Source organism: Rana temporaria, chromosome 9, assembly GCF_905171775.1.
Source record: "Rana temporaria chromosome 9, aRanTem1.1, whole genome shotgun sequence".
Lineage (NCBI taxonomy): Eukaryota > Metazoa > Chordata > Amphibia > Anura > Ranidae > Rana > Rana temporaria.
In genome coordinates this window covers 167914400-167929806 of record NC_053497.1, presented here as the reverse complement: position 1 = coordinate 167929806, position 15407 = coordinate 167914400, and the positions used below count along the sequence as shown (strand labels likewise).

Genomic DNA, 15407 nt, shown 5'->3' with positions numbered 1-15407 from the left:
AGGGAAGAAGTTGCAAGGGAAAAGTTCTGGATATTGTTAATTAGTGGCATTCGGAAGGAAAGGAATGGAGGTTAGGGGTGAATAGAGGGGAAAGTGGGTGAAAGTGGGTGTGTTTAGTGAAAGGGATCTTAGAGAGGGTCTCACCTCTGGCACCCCCCTTCGCTCTCTCCTCCTCCCCTCCCAGCGTTGGGCAGCCCTCCCCTCCCCTCCCCAGGCTGTCTGCACATGGTGTAAGTAGTGAGTTTTCAGCAGTAGCTGCAGCCTGTCCTCTCCTCTCCTGTCCTGTCCTGTCCTGCTCCCTTTTTCAGCTCACTGCTGCTAAACCTGCGGCCCTCCTCCTCTCCCCTCCCTTCCCCTTGTACCTGGGCACCATGCCCCGGCCTCAACGGCAGCCCAGGAGATGCAGGGTCCCCGGGGTGCCCCCTCTCTGCAGCCTGGCGCTGCTCCTCTTCTGGCAGCTGGTGAGGACCCAGGCAGCAGGTAAGACTGGCATGCTTCATGCCATTTCTTGGGGGGCAAACTATACCAGGGAACTTCGTTGGCATTTGGGTTGCATGCAACGTAGAGGTATGCAGGCGTTGATGACACCTGGTGGGTCTCAAAACCGGGGATTTGCCAAGAGTGCCCGGTTGCAACCAGAACTGCTGGTTCTGAGATGGCATTTCAATGGAAGTATGGACCTAATTAGTCTGTTATGGGCACTCTAAGGTGTCAGTTCTCCTAAACCTGCAGGTTCTGGAATGGCAATCCACTGGTACTGGCATCTAAATAGTCCAATATTGACACTCTAAGGTGCCACTTCAATGACTGCAACCAAACCTGCCGGTTCTGAGATGGCAATCCACTGACATTGGCACCTAAATAGTCCAATATTGGCACTGCAAGGTGTTACTTTGCCAACTGTACCCAAACCTGCAGATTCTGAGATGGCAATACATTGGTACTGGCACCTAAATAGTCCAATATTGGCACACTAAGGTGTTACTTTGCCAACTGCACCTAGACCTGCAGGTTCTGAGATGGAAATCTATTGGTACTGGCACCTAAATAGTCCAATATAGGCATTCCAATGTGTTACTTTGCCAACTGCACCTAGACCTGCAGATTCTGAGATGGCAATCCACTGGTACTGGCATCCAAATAGTCCAATATTGACACTCTATGGTGCCACTTCATTGACTGCTACCAAACCTGCAGGTTCTGAGATGGCAATCCACTGGCATTGGCACCTAAATAGTCCAATATTGGCACACCAAGGTGTTACTTCACCAACTGCATCCAAACCTGCAGGTTCTGAGATGGCAATCCACTGGCATTGGCACCTAAATAGTCCAGTATGGGCACTCCAAACCTGCAGGTTCTGAGATAGCAATCCACTGGCATTGGCACCTAAATAGTCCAGTATGGGCACTCCAAACCTGCAGGTTCTGAGATGGCAAGCCACTGGCATTGGCACCTAAATAGTCCAATATGGGCACTCCAAACCTGCAGGTTCTGAGATGGCAATCCACTGGCATTGGCACCTAAATAGTCCAGTATGGGCACTCCAAACCTGCAGGTTCTGAGATGGCAATCCACTGGCATTGGCACCTAAATAGTCCAATATGGGCACTCCAAACCTGCAGGTTCTGAGATGGCAATCCACTGGCATTGGCACCTAAATAGTCCAATATGGGCACTCCAAACCTGCAGGTTCTGAGATGGCAATCCACTGGCATTGGCACCTAAATAGTCCAGTATGAGCACTCCAAACCTGCAGGTTCTGAGATGGCAATCCACTGGCATTGGCACCTAAATAGTCCAATATGGGCACTCCAAACCTGCAGGTTCTGAGATGGCAATATACTTGTACTATGCACCTGGTCCTTTATGGACAATCCAAGATTATAGTTCTATGCTTAGCTTTGTAAGTGTTACATTCATAGTGCCACCTGCAGTTTGTACCCATCCTAAAGCAACTCTGGTGCATTTTGGAAGCCAGAAAAGAGCTGTCAAAATAAATCAGAGTTTTTTGAACCATCTAAAAATGACTCTCAGGTACAGGAATCAAATCTATGGATTATGCCATCAATAATTGTTGATGAAATTTATTTTGCACAGACATAAAATGCAAGGGGTGCAAACGATAGATAAAAAATATTACTATGTGATTGTTTTTACAATGTTAAAAATGTATTATCTGCTGCATGTCTTAATAGCTGTCATTCACTGTCTTTGCTTAAGCCAACCACTGGCAATCCTACGAATGGACAGATCTGGTTAGAAAGTCCAGTTGTTGACTCTTAGGATCAGCACCCAAAGGAGACAAGTCCAGGGGCCCCCGGTATCCTCAGTCTCCTGACGGTCTCACAGGACGCTCTTAGGATATTTAGGGCTCTTGAATTACAGGACAAACACAAACCACCTGCTGTGGCTTTCTAAGCCCATTCTCCTCGGTTTTTGGTTTTTGGATGCGATCCGGATGGTTTTTGAACTCCTGTATATTTAGCTGTGTTTAAATTTAACCATAGAACCACTGACTGTGCAGTTGGCCGGCTTGTATGATCTCCTGGGAGATGCTTGCATATTTTACTGTGTGTAGCCTTTGATAAATGAACGCTTGTCGTAGCTTATTTGTACATCAATCTTGCTTAAAGTCTTTGAGGGAAAAGATCTCAAAAGCCAAAAGTTTGCACTTGTTTAAAGCTAGGGGCTGAGAAGAAGAAGAAGGGTTGCCAAGGGATAAGAATCCTTAGCAATTCCTAACAGTTTGTACATAACTGTTGCATCTTTCCGGCCATAAATGCAAGTCTTTAGACTGAGTTGAGTTGAGAGGTATCTTAATAATATAGCTCGGTCTTACCCCGAAGGGTCCCGACGCGCTTAGACGATTCCTATGGTGTCCTCCTGTCCAATTTTTTATTAAAATTGAGTTGCAAACTCACATTTTATTGCGCCAAGTGACTGTAATATAGCAGTATACAGCCTTATAATTTACAAAAGGTTCGGGACTTTGAATGAGGCAATAATCAATTTACAAAAGCGGAGAAGGTTCGGGACTTTGAATGAGGCAATAATCAATTTACAAAAGCGGAGAAGGTTCGGGACTTTGAATGAGGCAATGAGCAATGAGCCTTATAATTCATGTCTATAGTGCACATATGATTTGATAGAAGGAATGCACCTCTACTTACAGCCAATGCCCTCAACCACCACCTGCGTTGGCTTCCTACACAGCAGTGTATTGTGGTAGTTGGGTTAGGTATGCCCTATGTATGTATAGTAGCATGCTTGTGAATAGTGGTGTTTGTACAGGTCCTTGTGTGTGTGGTGTGCAGGGGAAGCAGGCGCACAAGGAGTCCAGGTAGGAGCTACAGTCAGGGGACGTGAGGTATGACTTGCAGTGTGGCCCCCTCACACCACGCTCACTCATATCTCACAGCAACTGGTGCGTGCAAAGGGCATGTCTCCTAGACGTATTATCATGGCATATGCTCCTGAAATTTGGGGGAGGGGGGGCCTCTGGCCCTCGTTTTCCAAAAAAGTGGGTACACCAGATGGGCGTGGGCAAACTGTTGAGAGGCCCACCTAAATACGAGAGTGAAAAAGTTTAATATTTTTTTGAAGTAGTTCCTTTTCTTGGGACTTTCTTCCTGAACAATGACTGGTATGCTGACAATTTAGAGCCCTCCTCAGTTAAAGGACTGCAAATTCCAGCATGCCCTGTCAACGAGTTGCTTGCAAAGCATGCTGGGACTTATAGTCCAATGGTGGCCATAGGGCATTTTTCTCCAGGTTATAGAATTGATTTCTAAACTGATTTATTAAAATTGATTACTAAATTAGAACTTCAGTTTGGAAATCTAAAATGCACTTTGATTTTGTTGAGTTCTTGGCATTTAATATTTTATTTTCCAAAAAAAAAAAAAGTCATAACTTCACAGAAATCCCAGGAGCTTCCAAGGCAGAAATATTTTGACCAAAAAAAAAAAAAAAAAAAAAAGCCTGCTTAACTTTTCCCTGACGTCTTCTCCCTGAGCCTAACAATGAGGATATTTTATTGTTTGACTGGCCAGATTGTTGCTTTTTTTTTTTGTTCTTTTGGTTTGTTTTTAATGAGCTCAGCACTGGCTGATGGAACAAGAAAACGTTTTATTGAGAGCTCAGAAAATTCCATGAAGGCAGAATTGAATCGCAACTGCACGAAATCATATAAAAGGTACCGGCTGGCTGGCAAGCAGGCATGCTCTCTGCGAGATGGAGACTTTTCGTCTGGCTATGAATTTCCGTACCAGTTACAAAATAAAGGGCAAAATCCTACAGAAAGTAACGACACATAATAAAATGTCGCAGGCTCTCAGCAGAGGTGACAGTGCGCGGGTGGAACAGAGGAAGCTTTGGATCAGAACAAAGGTTCTATTTTTAAGGAACAGCTTCCAATCAGGGATGACAGCTGGGAACGGAAATCTGTTTGACAACATCAACACTTACGATATTCCAGTTGGAATACAGTAGATTAGGGGAAGAGGTAGCATCGTCCACGCAAGAATTTTCTTTAGCAGCCCAGAACTAATTAACCTTTGCATGAAACCAAGACGGGGCCAAGAACTGTGACTAGAATCTGTTGACAGAAACTTAATGAGAGTAGATCATGAAAGAGTTTCTTGGCACTCGTAATTTGTGGGCGCCTAAATCTGTGTCCTTAAATTATTACGACATAGATTTGCTTTGGCACCTTAAACTCTTGCCATGGTAGAATTTTCAATGCTAGTATGGGTGTTATAGTACAGCCTGCTATAGCATGATATTTGAGTTTATTGCTTGGTAGAATATAGGGGTTAGGTTTTAATTTAGAATTAGAGTTAGGGTATTAGGTTAAATAAGGTGTTAGATGAGGTTGAACTGTGGGGCTAGGTTGTGGCTGGATAAATTAAGCTTTAGAGGTAAGGGTAGGGGATAGGTAGAGACAAAGTGTAAGAGTGAGGTTAAGGGTTACGTTGAGGGGTTAAGTTGTAGTTGGATAAGTTAAGGTTTAGGGGTAGGGGTTAGGTTGTAGTGGGATAAGCTAGGGTTTAGGGCTAGGGGTAAAGTTTAGTTTAAGATAAGGTGTCACAATGAGGTTATGGATTACGTTGAGGGGTTAGGTTATGGGTAGATAAGCTAGGGTTTAAAGTTAGAGTAAAGGGTTAGGTTGAGATAAAGTGTCATGATGAAGTTAGGGGTTACGTTGAGGAGTTAGGTTGTGGTTAGATAAGTTAAGGTTTAGAGCTAGGGGTAGGAGTTAGGCTGAGGTAAAGTGTCAAAATTAGGTTAAAGGTTACGCTAAGTTGTAGTTGGATAAGTTAAGGTTTAGGGATTAGGTTGTAGTTGGATAAGCTAGGGTTTAGGGCTAGGGGTAAAGTATAGGTTGAGATAAGGTGTCACAATGAGGTTATGGATTACGTCGAGGGGTTAGGTTATGGGTGGATAAGCTAGGGTTTAAAGCTAGAGTAAAGGGTTAGGTTGAGATAAAGTGTCATGATGACGTTAGGGGTTACGTTGAGGGGTTAGGTTGTTGTTGTTAGATAAGTTAAGGTTTAGAGCTAGGGGTAGGAGTTAGGCTGAAGTAAAGTGTCAGAATGAGGTTGAAGGTTACGTTTAGAGGTTGGATTATGGTGGGATAAGCTAAGTTTTGGCGTTAGAGATAAGGGTTAGGTTGAGATACAGTATCATGATGAGGTTAAGGGTTACGTTGGGGAGTTAGGTTGTGGTTAGATAACTTAAGGTTTAGAGCTAGGGGTAGGAGTTAGGCTGAGGTAAAGTGTCAGAAGGAGGTTGAAGGTTACGCTGAGAGGTTAGGTTATAGTTGGATGAACTAGGGTTTAGAGTTAGAGATAAGGGTTAGGTTGAGATAACGTGTCAGGGTGAGGTTGAAGGTTACGCTGAGAGGTTAGGTTATAGTGGGATCAGCTAGGGTTTAGAGTTAAGCCCCATACACACTATCAGTTTTCCTGCAGGTTTTTGTCTTCAGGTTTACCAAAACCATCTAATATGAGGTCAAACCTTAAGAGTTTCAATTTGTATGCAATCAGGCAGGCCCTTGCACTACATGGTTTTGGTAAACCTATAGAGAAAAACCTGCAGGAAAACTGATAGTGTGTATGGGGCTGTAGAGATATGTGTCAGGATGAGGTTAAGGTTTACATTACGGAGTTAGGTTGTGGTTGGATAAGTTAAGGTTTGGAACTAGGGGTAGGAGTCAGGTTGAGATAAAGGATGAGGTTGAGGTTTACCTTGAGGGGTTCAAAAGGTTAAGGTGTCCAGTCAGGGTTAGGTTGAAATAAAGTGCTTGGATGGGGTTAAGAGTTAAATTGTGGGGTTAGGTTATGGTTGGATAAGCTAGGATTTAGTGTTAGAGATAAGGGTTGGGTTGAAATAAAGTTAGGATGAGGTTAAGGATTACCTTAAGGAGTTAGGTTGTGGTTAGATAAGTTAAGGTTTAGAGCTAGGTGTATGAGTTAGGTTGAGATGAAGGATGAGGTTGAAGGTTACCTTAAGGGGTAAGAAGGTTAAGGAGTTGAGCCAGGGTTCAGGGTTAGCTTGAAATAAAGTGTTAGGATGGTGTTAGGGTTACATTGAGGGGGTAAGTTGTGGTTGGATAAATTAAGGTTCAGAGTTAGGGATTAGAAGTTAGGTTGTGGTCAAGAAGAAGTCACTCAATATTGGGCCGCAATGTTACAACATTTTCAATGCCAAATATATATGGGTGATTAGAATGTACTCACATACATTTTTCTGTTGCTGAAAACTCATCCACAGAAAGATGTAGTGCCAATGCCTCTGTGCCAAAAGCAACCACGCCAATTTTCAGAAGCTGCAAACTACATAATGTGATGGAAAGGGGTTAGTCTAGGACAGAGACAGTATGGCGTGACTTATAGCGGCTTGAAAACCAGTAATGAGTCCAGGAAATTTCAAAATATGTTGCAGCTGGGGTCTTTTCAAGTCTACAGACGGAACCTCATCAAAAAAGTTTTAGGTGACTTTTGAAATCCCCCCCCACCCCCCACCCACCACAAGTCAACTTTTATATTGAATTGTGAGGGGAAAACCTCTAGTAAGGCTCCAGTGTCAGAATGTTTTTGTTCCCTCCGTCCCTTGGTGAGTTCTCAATGTTCAATCAATGCTCTACTGTCCTCGTTTCCCTACCTGTTCAGTGGGTGCCAGCGGAGGAGGAGGAGGCCTGCCGCATAGTTTGGAAGAGGTGTCAGTTGTTACATTGAAAGGCAGTGGAGGGGGTGATAGGAGCACAGTATGAAAGCAGAGCCTGTTTAAGTGAGTAGGGACTCAAGATGTCCTTATTTTAAGGAAGAGGACGATGTGTCAATCACTCCACTGTAGGCAAAGTGCCTTCTCCAGTGCAGACCACACTTGTCTCACAATATGAGTACTATGTAGTGTAGGAAAGACAGAAGTGTGAACACAATTAATACATATGGTGTCGTATTTTGTTTGTTTTACTAACCCATAAGCCTATCTTGAATGGAAGGGAGTGTAGAGCAATGCAATGTGAAGACTATTAAAGGGGTTGAAGGCTTAGTTTTTTTTAAAATAACAAACATGTCATACTTACCTTCACTGTGCAGTTCGTTGTGCACAGAGTGGCCCCAATCCTGGTCTTCTGGGGTCCCTCGGCGGCTGTCTCTGCTCCTCCCTGCAATAGCTAACCCCCTCCATTGGAAACTCTCTCCCAAGGGTTTTAGCTTGCGGGCGGGCTCTTGTGATACAGTTGACGGCTATAGCCGCCGACTGTATCACTTGGCCCCGCCCCCGGCGCGGCGCGTCATTGCATGTGATTGACAGCAGTACGAGCCAATGGCTGCACTGCTATCAATCTAGCCAATCTAGCCAATCAATGGGCAGACTCCGTTTAGAAGAGGACGTCGGGGGACGCGCACAGCAGGTGAACGGGCTCAGTTAAGGAAACTGGGGGGTCGTCATTGCCAGGTGTTTTTTCACCTTAATGCATAGGATGCATTAAGGTGAAAAATCACGAACCTTTACAACCCCTTTAACGTTCAGAATATCAATACAAATCCTTTTAACGGTCATGAACTAAGCAGTTTGCTGAGATTCATGGTCCAGTATGGGCGCATAAGAGTTATTTACTAAAACTGGAGGGTGCAAAATCTGGTGCCGCTCTGGATAGAAACCAATCAGCTTCCAGGTTTTATTGTCGAAGCTTAATTGAACAAGCTAAAGCTAGAAGCTGATAGGCTGCCATGCACAACTGCACCAGATTCTGAGTGCGCCAGTTTTAGTAAATCTCCATCACTGGGGTGGATTCAAGAAGCAATTGCGCCTGTGTAACCATAGGTTACACAGCGCAATTGCTTACTTGCCCCGGCGTAACGAGTGCTCCTGATTCAGGAACCTCGTTATGCCGACTGCAGCCTAAGATCTGCGCGGCATAAGGCTCTTATGCCCGCATATCTTAGGCTGCATTCTTGCGTTGGCCGCTAGGTGGCATTCCCGTTGTGCTCAGAGTATAGTATGCAAATTGCATACTAACACCGATTCACAACGTTGCGCAAGGCCTGCGTACGCAATTTACATTGTTTACGTACGGCGGATTTCGCGCAAGGCTGCCCCTGCTATTATTAGGGGCAGCCCATGTTACGTATACCCGTCGTTCCCGCGTCTCAAAATTTTAATTGTACGTAGTTTGCGTAAGCGAATCGTGAATGGCGCTGGACGCCATTCACGTTCACTTTGAAGCAAATGACGTCCTTGCGACGTCATTTGCCGCAATGCACGTCGGGAAAGTTTCCCGACGGAGCATGCGCTCTACGATCGGCGCGGGAACGCGCCTAATTTAAATGATTCCCGCCCCCTACGGGATCATTTAAATTACGCGCTCTTGCGCCAGGCATTTTGCCGACGCGCCCGCACAATTTACGGAGCTTCTGCTCCGTGAATCAAGGGCAGCGGAGCAAAGTTGCGGGGGCGCAGGGCAAAAACGTTGCCCTGTGCCTCCATAAATAATGCGCAATTCTCTTTGAATCCGGCCCATTGACTTCAATGGGGAAACTCGCTTTGATATGCGAGTACTTTGGATTACGAGCATTCTCCTGGAACGGATTATGCTCATAATCCGAGGTTTTACCGTATTTGTAATGCACATTAATGTATGGAGCATAGAACTGTGCTTGGTAGGAACATTTTTACAAGAATATAGTCCAAAAATAGATCCGGGAGTGGTATTTTAGGAGGTTAGGGTTGGCTATAAGCTTATATCAGGGGAGGTGTCTCCAAAAATAGAAAAGTCGGCAAAGAATTTGAATCTATGATATTGGTGTTCTAGTAATGTTTTTTTGAATTATTGAGGTGGGTGCAATTTGTATGTGATTTATATGGATAAACAAGAGGGGTTATCGACACCTAAAATGCACAATGGCCTAGTGGTGTACAGGTCTTCCTTGTAACACTGGGATCCTTGGTTTGAAACCCAACTGGGACACTGTCTGCATTAAGTTTGCATGTTCTCCTTGTGCTTGTGTGGGTTTCCTCTGGGAACTCTGGTTTCCTCCCGCACTCCAAAGCTGTACTGGTAGGTGAATTGGCACCTGTCCATATTGGCCCCTAGTATGCATTTAAAACAGGGACTTTGGATTGTAAACTCCTCAAGGGCGGGGACGGAAAGAAATGTACAATATATAAAGCATACCTCCCAACTTTTTGAAATGGGAACGATAATAAAGGTATGTAGGTGTAGGACACACCCCCTGCCACACCCACTTAAAGGAGAATTATATAAAAAATGCACCAATTTAGAAATTGGATGAAAGAGTTAGCACTGGGAAACACTATTTGAAAGATATATAGTGTATTTTATAAAGAACTTTATAGATCAGACCAAAATGAGGGCAAATGAGGAGGAAAGAGGGACAGAGGGACTTTCTTCCAAATCAGGGACAGCCCCCCGAAATCAGGGGCAGTTGGGAGCTATGTATAAAGTGCTGAGTAAATTGTTTGTGCTATATAAATACCTGTAATAAATAATCAGAATAGTCCTCCATATTGAGAACTGGGACAAAACTAATCACACTGCATCTGACATTTCGGTGCAAATATTTTACTAATTTATACATTATTGGGAAAATTCTCAGCTATCGCCAGCCCTGATGTTAAACCAATCAATTTGCGTGCATGGTGAATTCCAATCTGGAGGATCCGTAAGAACTTAGAGGGAGGGGCAAGTTAATGTAATCATGGGAGGAGTTATTGGAAGGGAATCAGAATAGGAGGAGACAATATACGGAGATGTAGTTCAAACTTGTCTGTGTTCCAGGTAAAAATGCCTGGACAAATTAGACTCCACCCCTGAGCTTCCCGAAACCCAATCTGCAGAGTCAAGATGTAGCTGTGTCAACATCCATCCATGCGGCCAGTGGAGGTTAGGACAGGTCTGAGAAAATCAGGCTTGTTGGCAAGATATTTATTGAATATTCATGCCACCCTGGAAAATATGATTACCGGCTCCACTTGCCTTTTTCACCAACCATATAACCATAATTATTAGTGTAATGAAGAAATGAGCACTCTGCTTTACACATTGAGTTGGAATTTACAGATCACCAATCAAAAGCCTGCAGAGAAAAAACCATTCCTCCCTCTGACACCAACAATGAGGCACTATTCCTCCCTCTGACACCAATGATGGGGTACTTTCCCTCCCACTGATACCAATGAAGGGGCACTATTTATTCCACTAACACCAATCATGGGGCGCTATTTCTCCCACTGACACCGACAATGGGGCGCTATTACTTCCACTAACACCAATGATGGGGCACCATTCCTCCCACTGACACCAAATATGGGGCACTCTTCCTCCTACTGAGACCAATGATAGGGTACTCTTCCTCCCACTGACACCAGCAATGGGGCACTATTCCTCCTCCTAATACCAAAGATGCATTGATTACTCCCATTGACGCCAGGAGATTGGTCCCCCTACAGTCTGGAGGACAGTAAACCGGCCCTTTGTTTGGTAAGGTTGGAGGCCCTTGATCTAGGTTAATGTTAGAATCAGAGCTGTCATAAGGTTCTATATTTAATGTTAGCATCAATGCAGTGCAGTGGGGGTCGCTTCATTAGGGGCCCCCCTAATCCATGCGCCCGGCCCCTTATCAACATGCAGGGCGCCGGACGTATGGATTCAATGTTTTTTTTTCTTTTTTGAAGCACGTGATTAGAATTAGAATAATTGGCTTAAAAAAAAGTGGGCTTGGGGCACAGAACACTGTGCCCTGAGCCCCACCAGTTGTGTGACATTAGTCAATTAATATTTGCAAATTTCTTCCTGCTTCTCCTCCCGGCCAATCAGGAAGCCGGTCCTGAGACCCAATTGGCCAGAGACTCCCAGCCAATCGGGTCTCAGGACCCATTTCCTGTCCGGGCCGGGAGGAGAAGTAATGGCACTGCTCTTCCCTCGGCAAGCTGCAGCAAGTAGAGGGGCAGCTTCCAGGAGCCCTATCCTGGATCCAGCACCACCTCCCAAGGTAAGGACATGGACAGCCACCTTCCCATCCTTCCCATCCGGGGGAGTGCTAGTGTGAGTGAGGGGATCAGGGGCAGCTTCCAGGAGCCTGCCCCACCTCCGATCACGGCCCACCATCCGATCACCACCTTCCCGCCTGTCTCCCACGCACTGGGGGGGGGGGGGGGAGGGGAAACCGCATTTCTGCATGTGAGGGGGGCAGGTTTGTTCATCAATAATGGATTACGTTAATATTTGTTTTTGTCTATTTTTATCATTTTTCGCCTTTTTAGGCCTTGGCTGCGTGGCATTTTTGAGGGTGGGCTTACTGATGGTGACAACAGTGGACCATGCCTGCGTAATGTGTTTTGAAACAGCCGCATGCAGGGATGGTGCAAGGATTTTTGACACCCTAGGCAAAACCTAATTTTGCCACCCCCTGGCTCCACCTCTAACTCCCCTCCCTTTTTGTCCTGCCCATGTATACCCCACCTTAATTTAATGAAGTGCCCATCAAATGCAGCCTCATCAGCGCCCATCAAATGCAGCCTTTACCAGCGCCCATCATTGCAGCCTACTAGTGCCCATCAATGCAGCCTCAGCAGTGCCCATCAATGCAGCCTACTAGTGCCAATCAATGCAGCCTCGTCAGTGCCCATCAATGCAGCCTACCAGCTTCCATCAATAAATGTTTGCTTGCTTGCATTAACACAGACACAGTCCTCTGACGCAGCTGCGCCTCTGACACTATGTGCGAAAAGAGCTGCGGCTGCCTGCTGATGCTGATATTTAGTTGCTTGCTGCAGAGAGAAGAGAGTAGTAACACCAGTGGCCGGGCGCCCTTAGGTAGCAGTGCGCCTTAGGCGGCTGCCATAGGTGTGCGCAGCCTATTACATTAGGGTGTGCACCCCAAAGCTCAAACACACATGCGTGTATATATATGTAGGGCAATGGACAGTGTCAGTAGTACAGTTGATGGTGTCAGTGGGCAGGGACTGTTGTCAGTAGTTTCTTTTTATTTTATTTTATTATTTGTTTTATTATTACTTTTTACAATTTTATTATTTTATTTTATTATTTTTATTATTACTTTTTACAATTTTATTTTTTTATTTTTTTTACAATATTTTTTACATTTTTATTATTTTATTTTACAATCTTTTAGGCCCCTTTCACATTGGACCTGTAGCCGCGGTGGCGGCGCTATACTGCCGAGATTGCCGCGGGAATCGGCCGCTAGCGGTGCGGTATTAACCCCTGCTACCGGCCGATAAAGGCTTAATACCGCCCGCAATGCGCCTCTATAGAGGCGCATTGCGGGCGGCATTCCCGCGGTTTCCCATTGTTTTCATTGTATACATGCCGCTCCTCTCACCGCTCCAAAGATGCTGCTGACAGGAGATTTTTTTGTCTCCCGCCAGCGCATCGCGTCAGTGTGAAAGCCCTCGGGCTTTCACATTGAGTCTGCAGTGAAGGAGTTTTTCAGGCGGGATAGCAGCGCTATTTTTAGCGCTGTACCGCCTGAAAAACTCCTCAATGTGAAAGGGGCCTTAGGAGCACCATTGGGGGGGGGGGGGGGGGGGCTTTGGTGAGATTTCAGGGGCCTAAACGGGCCCCTGATATTTCATTTTTGAGACAGAGAAAGGGGCTGAGGACAGAGATTCCTGAGTCGCTTTCTCTGCAGCCAAGCGGCAGGGGGAATCTGTCCAGCACAGGGTGATTAGGGTGTGCCTGGGCACACCGGGCACACCCTGTGCGCACGCCTATGGCGGCTGCCTAGTTTGCCTAGTGGTAGCACCGGCCCTTACAGGGTGACAACACAGGAGAATAATTGGGAGAAAAGGACCTTGTAACAGGAAATGCCTAAAAAGGACCTTCATAGTAGACTCCCCATGTTTCATTTAAATGTAAAACTGGAGACTGAAATAATATTACAATTTTTATTTGAAATTACATCACCATTTGAAATTTTATATGAGATTTTACATCTACTTTAAAAATGAAACGGTTGGGTGTGAACTTTAATTGGTTTATATATAATTTCATTTTAACAAATTTTCTGACCAATGACAGGAGCAGCGAAGCCAAGTGCGCCTAATGGAGGAGATGAAGGACATCACTTATGGACATCTGGCTGTGGTTATACCGATATAAAGGAGGATTACGGGGAAAGATATATGGAATAATATGTAGTAATAGGCTGTAGAGAGCTGCGGGAGGAATAATTTATAGGTGATATATAGGCTACAGCATTAGTGGAAACATGGCGTAAGATTAATTCATAGGCCTGTGCTATAAAATTTAAGGGGAAAGGTTACATGGAGTATTACTTAACGCTAGAGTATGATGTCATATACTGAATTTGGAAGCGCAGTCGGAATTATATATATCACACCAAGTGGCATTAATTGGGGGGATTACATGGCATATTTGGGGGCATTGTGATGGTATTATAGAGAGGAGCTGAGCTACTGGGAAGCCATAGACATTCCTCATATTAATGTTTATACAATAATAATTCGGGGCTGTCGGAGCACATGATGTCTGTGTTTTCATTTCATTTTCATGACGGATTGTTTGTAACCGGAGAGATGTCTCTGCTCTTTGAATTAATGACGAGAGGAATCTGCAATGTGAAACGTCACAGAGGAAATGGTTGTGGGTGTGAGCCGGGCTGAGAGCGCTCCTTTCATATACAGCATAATACCCAGATTATACTCCGTGTGTTGGCTCTCCTACAGAAATAGCAGCTAGGGATGTAACATAAGACGTGCGTCCATCACTTTCCTAGCGCTACACTCCCTGGAATGGCTCTCAATAAGCATCTGCACCTCCTAGGTCTCCTTTTCTTCTGTCCTTAGTTCTCTGTCTCTTTTTGCCCCTCTGACTCCATCTGACCCTCCACTCCTTCTCTCTTATCCTCTTCTTTTTCTCTCCTCTCCTGTTCTTCTCTGCTTACCTTTCCTCTCCTCTTCTTCATTATCCTCTTCTTATCCTCAACTCTTATTCTGCTCTCCTTTTCTCTCTTATGTCCTTCTTTTCCTTTCCTCTCCTCTGCTGTTATTCTTTTCCACTCTACTCCTCTTTTTCTATCCTCTCCTTCTCTGCTTCCCTCTGCTCTCCTCTTCTCTCCCCTTCTCCCCTATTTTTTGCTCTCCTATCCTCTTTTCTCTTATCATTTTCTTCTCCATTCCTTTGCTCTCCTTCTCTCCTTTTCTCTTCCACTCTCCTCCTATTTTTCTATTCTCCCCTTCTCTTCTTCCCTCTGCTCTCCTCCTCTCTCCTTTTCTCTCCTCTTCTCCCCTATTCTTCTCTCCTCTCCTCTTCCTCTGCCTCCTCTATTCTTCTCTCCTCTCCTCTTCTCTCTTATCATTTTCTTCTCCTTTACTTTCCTCTCCTCCTCTCTTCTTTTCTCTCTTCTCCCCCCCCCCCATTCTTCTCTCTTCTCCTCTTCCTCTGCCCTCCTCTCTTCATCTCTCCTATCCTCTTCTTCTCCATCCCTTTCCTCTCCTTCTCTCCTTTTCTCTTCCACTCTTCTCCTCTTTTTCTATCCTCTCCTTCTCTTCTTCCCTCTGCTATCCTCCTCTCTCCCTTTCTCTCCTCTTCTTCCCTATTCTTCTCTCTTCTCCTCTTCCTCTGTCCTCCTCTCTTCTCCTCTTCTCTCTTATCCTCTTCTTCTCCTTCCCTTTCCTCTCCTTTTCTCTTCCACTCTCCTCCTCTTTTTCTATCCTCTCCTTCTCTTCTTCCCTCTGCTATCCTCCTCTCTCCTTTTTTCTCCTCTTCTTCCCTATTCTTCTCTCTTATCCTCTGCCCTCCTCTCTTCTCCTCTTCTCTCTTATCCTCCTCTTCTCCTTCCCTTTCCTCTCCTTTTCTCTTCCACTCTCCTCCTCTTTTTCTATCCTATCCT

At 45.1% G+C, this 15407-nt stretch overlaps 1 protein-coding gene across 8 annotated transcripts in view; it reads left to right on the top strand.

Annotated features, from left to right (window-relative positions):
* The first annotated feature begins 232 nt into the window (after nucleotides 1–232).
* Nucleotides 233–15407, top strand: part of COL11A2 (collagen type XI alpha 2 chain) — a 186161-nt gene continuing 170986 nt past the window's right edge. For 3 of the 8 annotated variants that reach the window (XM_040324940.1, XM_040324939.1, XM_040324947.1), the window contains exon 1: nucleotides 233–480. In XM_040324940.1, the coding sequence (XP_040180874.1) occupies nucleotides 372–480 (109 nt within the window). In that variant the 5' untranslated portion in view covers nucleotides 233–371. The remainder of the gene's footprint in view (nucleotides 481–15407) is intronic. The other 5 variants (XM_040324942.1, XM_040324944.1, XM_040324941.1 and 2 more) reach the window with 3 other exon arrangements.